The sequence below is a fragment of the Echeneis naucrates genome, chromosome 7, assembly GCF_900963305.1.
Source record: "Echeneis naucrates chromosome 7, fEcheNa1.1, whole genome shotgun sequence".
In the NCBI taxonomy this organism is placed as follows: Eukaryota; Metazoa; Chordata; class Actinopteri; order Carangiformes; family Echeneidae; genus Echeneis; species Echeneis naucrates.
Window position 1 is genome coordinate 1,923,376 of NC_042517.1, and position 8,048 is coordinate 1,931,423.

Genomic DNA, 8,048 nt, shown 5'->3' on the forward strand with positions numbered 1-8,048 from the left:
CTGGTGATCACATGTACATTTTTTATTTAGGATGTCACTGTAGATTCAACATCAGGAACGTCTTGATTTTTTATTAACTCATCCATGTTTCAGACCGGCTGATAAAGGAAATTTGGATCAGCTGATTGACGTGAGTGACACACACACCTCGATGGGATTGGACGCCACATTCAGCACATTCACATCAGGACAGGCAGATCTGAACAGACACGTTTTTAAAGCATCCATCTGACCTCTTCTCAGAGGAGCTGTTGTTACTGTGGCTTTGCTGCCTCTAAGTGGAAAGAGAAAATATTACAGCCTCTGATATTTCCTGTTCATTTCGTCATCCTTACAAATTATGAAGTTAACGCTGCTTCCTTTTCACATTTAGTTAGATTGATGTTTGCAGAAGCTTTAAATTATTTTGCCTCGATCCTCCCGAGCAAGAAAAACTCAGTGAAGCTCAACTTCTGCATCCAAAAAAAAAAAAAAAAAAAATCAGATGCTCGGAAACGCTTCAGAAATACTCAGCCAATCAAGCAGACTCCTGCTGATGAAGATCTGAACGCTCCAGAATTTCAACGAGACGTCCCTGCAGGAGGGACAGTTCTGTTGAGTGGCATTTCCACAGCAGAAGGAAAATGAGCGGATCTCGCTGTTAACTTGAGTCTCAACACGCTGCCAAAGCTTCATGTCATTTCTCTCCACAAAGACACAACAAGAGCTGACAACAACTTCCAGAACGTTTTAATATTTGATATGTTTTGTAGTAAAAATGCTAAACACTCTTTGGATCTAATATTTCAAAAGGGAGGATTTGGTTTGTATTTGTGTTTCCTATCTTTTTTGGGCTCTTGATGTGGACAAAGAAACTGTTTGAAGACATCGTAACGCTTTGACAGGTTTGTTTTGCTCAGTTCATTCAGACAATGCTGCATTCATTTCAGTTTTAACCTGCTGACCGTTCTGCCCATTATCTGATTTCCTGTTTTTGTCTGAATAGTTTTCCTTTTCTTGTTTTGTCCTAGCAGCCCAACAAACATTAAAGAAATTCTGGATAAAAGAACCACATGATGAAATAATCTCTGCTATTGAGAATGAGCACACAGTCATGACAGATATGGATCATTTTAAATACGAGTCCTTTTGGAAAAGTCTCCACCGTCTCTGTTCGGTTTCAGTCTGTGTCCCTGAGCTGGTCCTGCCGGACTTCAGTCCAGCTCGTAGGAGCTGCTGTCCAGTTGGACCCTGAGGGCCTTGAACGACGGCCTGTCGTCCGGCTTGGCACTCCAACATTTCAGCATGATTTGATAGAGGAAGTCGGGGCACTTGATGGGTTGGGGCATCCTGTATCCTTTGGAAACCACCTGGAAAACCTCCTGGGTGCTCAAGGCTGACGGAGCGAAGGGCGGCGTCCGGGAGGGAAAGAGAAAGAGGTTTAACATCCACCTGTGCAGCTTTTCTGGTGTATTTTAGCTCAGAGAGCGGCACTGTTGAAAAAGTCACACTGAAACTTCTCTGCTCTGCCAACATAATTCCCACCAAACCACAGATTCTAAAATACTGCGTCTAAATATACACGGCGGGCAGAGCTCGGACTTTCAGTTCACCTAAACAGCCGCCGCATCAAACCAAATTTAAAAACCTTGGAAACAGTTTCCAAGTATTATTAAAGACTGAAGACTGACTGAGTCTCAGATAAACTGGATGTTTGAAAGAGGTGTTTTCATGGAAATACAGTAGTGAGAGGTTTGTACGATTCGGCAAGTCTCCACATATTTCCTTTGAAAATCAGGATTATCGGATCAGAAACGTGCCGCCACACCTACCTGGATAAGGAACGCCTCCGTAGGTGATGATCTCAAAGAGCAGCACGCCAAAAGACCAGACGTCCGACTTGATGGAGAACTTCCCGTGGCTGATGGCCTCGGGAGCGCTCCACTTGAAGGGAATCTTTTTATCTTCTGTGATGTAGAACGGCTCCTGGACGAAAAAGCCTCCACTTTAAAAACTTTCTTCTCAATTTCACACAAAAAAACCAACCAACCAACCAACCTTGATGACTCTGGCCAGTCCGAAGTCGGCCACCTTACAGATATAGTCTCCTCCCACCAGGACGTTTCGAGCCGCCAAGTCTCTGTGAATGCTGTTCTTCTCCTCCAGATAGCACATCCCATCAGCCACCTGGGCACCCATGTCGATGAGGGACACGACGTCTTGAAGTTGCCCCTCTGGACCTGAGACAGAAAAAAGGAAAACGTTAAAACTCCAAAACCAAGAATTACTAAAACGTTTAAAGGAAAACAACCCCCCCCCCCCCCCCCCCCCCCCCACACACACACACACACACACAAAAGGATAACCACAAAAAGAAGGCCTGGTTCTGTTGAAATTTTAGCTCATGCCATAATTTTTCACACACCGTTGCCTAAATTGAACCTTCGGGCATAAACCGGTTCTTAAGAACTGAATAACAGTGAGGTTTACTTCTGAGGAAGTGGAGCAAACTGCCTTTCTCCATCAGCTCAGTGATGATGTAGAACGGCGGCGAGGCCGTGCAGACGGCGAACAGGGAGATGAGGTGACGGTGACGAAGACTCTTCAGGATCTGCACTTCCCTCTGAAACTCACGGTAGTTCAACTCTGAGTCTGGGGAGAGAGAGGCAGAAGGAGAATTGAAAGAAAGAAAATAAAAAAATGAATACCAAAAAAAAAAGGAAAGACCGAGATGGAGAAAGAGGAAACGAGAAAAGAGAAGAACAGAGGAAGACAAAATAACAGACGCAAACTGAGGACACATTTTGAAATGTAGTAAAACTGATTCATCAAAGAAAACAGCCTGAGTCAGAGGGGGGAGGAAAGACGGGACGATTCTGGGCCGTCTCTTTGACTAATGCTGGTTTAATTATTTTAACAGATTTCTATCGAACTCAAAGCAGATCATTTTTTTATCTCTCTATTTTTATGTCTCAAAAACACGCTCATGTACAAATGTATTTTTTAAAAATGGGTAAATCTACTCCACTGGTTGTAAAAAGAAGTCAGATTGTATTGTCGTCTATGGGAAAATGGCCTGACTTTTTGCAGTCTACTAAATAATTCAGAGGAAAATAGACCATAAAGGAGGGGGTGAACGCAAAAGAAAGATTCCCAGAGCGATGAAAGAACGGGTCATAAATAAAATACTGAATACGCTGCAAACAGCTCAGACTGCTCTCACTTCGCGTCCTGTTTCCTGTCCACAATGAGACAAACAAATTGTTTGAGTGAGCGATGACTGGTCCAAAATAAAGCTGTTCAAATTCCACTATAATGGCATTTGCGTCACTGTCAGATTATCGTGTTCGTTCAACCTATTCTGGAATTAAGCCACTCCCAGTTTCAATCCATTGTGGGGACGCACGTCTCTGGCGATGCATATCTATTCATACCTCATCAACGACTCATCGGTCTGTCAGCGTGGGAGGGATTATCAGATATCCTGGATGGAATTAGACTAGTTTTTCTGGAAGCAGGAGAAACGTCTGCTGACTCAGTGGTTAATTTTAAGAGGAACAGTTTCATGCCGTTATCCAATCAGGGCAGCGGGATGCAGATCAGGAGCTTCAGAGTAAAAAATGGACTTGAATAATTGAGTCAAAATTGTTGGCTCTTGTTTTATTTAGTGTTTAACGAATTGTTGAGATATCTAAGACATAGCAGCAGGTTATTATGGCCTCATGTTTGTGTTTGTCTTTTGTGATTCGTGCCTCTGTGTTTCGATAGCCTCGATTAGAGGCTATCGAAACACAGAAACCGCTCTTCCAGGAGCGGATATTTCAACAGAAATAACCAATTACCACTTTTGAGGATCTTGATGGCGACGTTGATGTGGTTTTTCCAGCGTCCCTGGTAAACATCAGCGAAGTAGCCGCTGCCCAGCTCCTTCTCCAGCGTGAAATCTTCCTTCGGGAGCTCCCACTCGTCCACCGTGAAGTGATTCAAATCGGGGGTGTTGGGCTTTTTCTGAGAGAAGGACGGGAAGGACAAAACTAATTTTCAGGTTCGGGCTCAGATTCAAAACAACACAGCACAAGATGCCCTGGCAGCAAATGAACACTGACTGTTACACAAATTAGAGGAACAAAGAAGGGAAGCAGAAGGGGACCCGGTCTCACCCTCTTGCAGGGGTTTCCCAGCAGGCCCGAGTTGTTGAGGCTGTTGGTGCTGTAGTGCTGCACCAGGTGACTGAGCGAGGCGAAGTGGTGGTTGTGCTCCACGTGAAAGTCGCCCTCGTCCGTTTGGTGGATTTTAAAATGCCTGACCCGACTGCTGGACCTCACTGCGTAGAGACAAATTCAGCTTTTACTAACGTCTGTTTTGTTTTGTTTTTTTAAACTATGAAATCAAAGTCGGGGTAAACATAGAAACTGTATTTTCCAGAGAGAAGTGAAACAGGAACTTAGCTAAATTTCAGTCATATCTGCTCTTAGATTTTTAATCTTGAAGTTAGAAATGCCCGAAAAGTGCAGAAACTTCGAGCTTTTTCAGATTAAGGTTTTGTTGCTAGGCAACGTCCGGTTGTTGTAGTCACCGTCTGAGGACTGATAATGTCCACGTCAGGAGGAGGCGGGTTGACACCTACTCCCAAACCACCATTACGGTGACCAGGCACACCGTTCTCAGCACGGCCTGTATTGTTAACGTTGTAACCATGACAACCAGTCCAGTTCGCCTGTCACCATAGCTGAGGTGGTGCGAGGCGTTTTTGTTGGTTAAGGTTGGTTTTATTGATATTGTGTGAATTTCATTTTTCTACCTTCTCTGGTTGATTGTCGTGTTTCGGCCTTCCTGTACGACCACAGAGGGACGAATGAAGGATTCTCGTCGAGGAACCGGCTGGATTTAATATTTTTGGATTAATGACTTTACGGTGACGATGACAAACACAAATACTGACATTCTCTCTGGTTACGGTCGTGCTGCTGCTCTTTAAAAAGGCCTCAGTTTAGCCGGGCAGGATACTGAACCAGGAAGTCAACATGAGACACAGACGCGGGTGTAACTCAGTAACATCGTTCTGCTGTCTGTTAGTTTGTGTTTTTGATGCTCCTTTTTTTTTTTTTTTTTTTTTTTTTTAAATCGGGCGGTGAAAACATCTATTCGTTATTTCTTGGCTCTGATTTCAACCAAGACACAAACACTGAAAATTGAGGCGGCGATTAATCAGAAGAGACAAAACAAGTTCATGAGTCCGCTTTGGAGCTGCTGGCAGGTGGAACACGTGAGCGCTCACCAGCTGAACATTCTCATGTAAATCTCTTTTTTCTTATTTTCTGCCTCTCCGTCTCCTCGTCTTGCCTGACAGAACGTATCCAACGTTGTCTTTCTCGCTCTGCCGGATCAGGAACGACCCCTCTTGATTTCCCGGAGCCAGCAGGTGACTCTGGGCCTGGAAGCGGTTCATCGTCCCGAAGAACCATCTGGATCGGCACAGAGAGACAGAAGTCAAGTCAACCATTCACAGTTTCAGCTCATAAATGCCGTATCGGGGTGAATCTGCTGTCGCTCAATCAACTGGAGCCGTCCGTCCGGGAAGTCTTCAGGTTTATAAACCACCTGCGATGGTTTGGCTCCAAATAAATATTCAGCTTGTTGTTTTTGTCTGTCTCGTTCCAGGTTTACCGTGAAAGACGAGACTGTGTGCTGCAGGATTTTTATTTTACAGAGCTTTGAAGTTTTATTGCTGAAGTTTCACAGTAAACTGTTGGATTCTTTCAGATTTCACTTCGAGTTGTTGATCGTTTGATCGAAGTCCCGGTGAGGAATTGTGCAGACTTGAGTTTATCTTATGGAATTTATTGCAAATGATGAGCAAAAACATCAAACTCTACGACAACATTACCCACAATTCCACGGGGTTCTTAACTGTCTCAGGTGGTTATAAACTGATTAGGTTTTCAAATATTGATGCAACAAAGAATCTGAAGCTCTGTCTTTGGCTTGTAGAAATGTGTGACAGGATTTAAACTGGCAGATGAATCCGTAATGAAAATATGTATTTGTTTTTAACACAATCCACTGCAAGACTCTAAAACACACCCTGAAAATAAAGTTAGAAATGGGAAGACGCAGGATTAAATAATGAAATTCATGATTAAAAACCATTTGCAGCGCCTGCTGACGTGAAGGAATAGCCACATTTTACTCACTTCCCAGTTATCTGAAGTAATAAACCGATGAAGGGACAAAACAAGAAGTGGTGAGTGACTGTCATCACGTTTCTGTCCCAGTTTGCATCACCTCTCAGAAAAACACACGTCCTGAAAAGCCGCAGTGACATTTCTCCATTTTAATTTTTATTTTATTACTTTACTTATTTTTTTTCAGATTATCATTTTTCTTTGCAATGGAAATTTCTGCAGCTTTCTGAGGAACTTGATCAACAGCTGCGGGGTTTGGGGAAGTCGCTGCCTGTTGGTGGGAACGGAGGTGACACGTTTCCCTGAGAACTTAAAATGGGGCCAAACTTCCCTCAGCTGTGAATAAAGGTGGGGGGGTCCACAGATATTGGTCTGTGTTCAGGAGCCAGTTCTGATATAAAATGACCCTGAGGCAGATCGGAAGCTGCGCTTTGGCGCATTTTTACGCACAAAATGCGCCAAAGCGCAGAAAAAATGAGACATTTGATGAAGCAAAAGACTTAAACTATATTTATACTTTTTTTATGGAGTCAACACTCACGGCTGCATCTTCAGGGACTCGGCCCGGGCCAGGTAGTTGTTGGGGACGATCCCGGTGTCCAGGACGCGGCCGTTCTTGTCGATCTTCCGGGCGGTCCACCAGTCCCCGGACCGCCTGAGGACGCTGAACAGGTCCCCCTCCTGGAAGGACAGCTCGTCTTCATGACGGGCTTCAAAGGGCCACATGGCCGTGTAGATGGAGCTGCTCCCGGTCACGTTCTCCTGCAGTGGCGGCGGGGAGGGGGGGGTCGGAGCTGCCCCCTCCCCGCCGCCTTCACCTCCTCCTCCTCCTCCAGGAGCGGACTTCTTGTCGCTGAAGATCCTCTGCCACAGATGGTCCAGACATGGACAGGCACTGCGCAGGTACTCACCCATAGATCACCATGAAGGCTGCACCTGTCGGACAGGAGCTGAGTCGGTCCGCTGCTCAAACACAACTGACAACTTCCTCATGACAGGACGCGACAAAAACATGTGGACTCCGCCTCTCAGAGACCTGCAGAGACCAGAGAACACAAATCCTCCAGATTTATCAGTGAGGTGACCAGCAGGTTCAGCCTCTTTAAATAAAAATATACATGTTCATGCTCATGTTGGAGCAGAATGGAATAAAATCTGAGGTCAGAAAATTGGCTTCTATTAGATGTTATTGATTTGAGGACTTCATTATATTAAGAACAAAGTTCAAATGGGAGCTTAAAGCAAAATGCCCATCTGCTCCTGTCAGCCTCAGCTATTTGCTGTTTGGAGGAAATAAAGTCCAAATTTCAATATGAAGCTATAAATACAATAAAAAAGGGGAAAGACTCAACACTCAGTGAATAATTAGGTCGTATTGGCTCTCTGTATTGTTGAACGCCAGCTTTGAGATTCTAAAATGAGATGACTCTTCATCTTTGACCTGAAACTGCAGTCAGCCGACTGTGATTCAACAAGGTTGTCACAAAAACCTTCTTGGAATTCAGGAAGAAACCGAAAGCAGCGTCTGGACCAGAGTCTCCTGATAAAACAGTATTCAGTGATGTCAGGCAGCAGCAGGCTGGGAGCTGCAAAGTGTTGCCAACGTTTGTTGTTGGTAACCAGAATGATTTTTGTGTACCACACAAACCAGAGTTTCAACAAGTTGTGAGTCAACGAGCACGAGGACGGTGACTCCTGTTTCTGCTGGTTTCACTGGTTTCAGTGGCCAAACTGTGATTTTACACCAACAGCTCCTCTTTCGAAGGATCGTGAGGAAAATTTACAGAAAAACCAAATTATTTTCTTGAACTAGTTCTTGTTTGGCGTCTTTGTTTCCCCAGTTAAGTTTTCTCCTCTCAGTTAGTGTCTGGTAGCGACAAGCTC

At 44.5% G+C, this 8,048-nt stretch overlaps 1 protein-coding gene across 1 annotated transcript; it reads right to left on the reverse strand.

The window, feature by feature from the left end:
• Positions 1-707: 707 nt before the first annotated feature.
• ptk6b (PTK6 protein tyrosine kinase 6b) lies at positions 708-7,963 on the reverse strand. Its single transcript, XM_029507079.1, has 8 exons — positions 6,706-7,963; positions 5,323-5,444; positions 4,140-4,303; positions 3,822-3,987; positions 2,470-2,631; positions 2,038-2,219; positions 1,812-1,965; positions 708-1,375 (listed from the first exon to the last, which is right to left on the reverse strand). The coding sequence occupies exons 1-8, from the start codon at positions 7,077-7,079 to the stop codon at positions 1,194-1,196; spliced, it is 1,506 nt and encodes a 501-aa protein (XP_029362939.1). The 5' UTR covers positions 7,080-7,963; the 3' UTR covers positions 708-1,193.
• Positions 7,964-8,048: the final 85 nt, after the last annotated feature.

Coding starts and splice junctions, on each gene's coding strand:
- ptk6b (XM_029507079.1), bottom strand. CDS start 7,079: ATGGGTGAGTACCTGCGCAGTGCCTGTCCATGTCTGGACCATCTGTGG. Junction 2,632..3,821: donor CATCAAGATCCTCAAAAGTG/GTAATTGGTTAT, acceptor CTCTCTCCCCAG/ACTCAGAGTTGAACTACCGT. Junction 1,966..2,037: donor GACTGGCCAGAGTCATCAAG/GTTGGTTGGTTG, acceptor TTTTTCGTCCAG/GAGCCGTTCTACATCACAGA.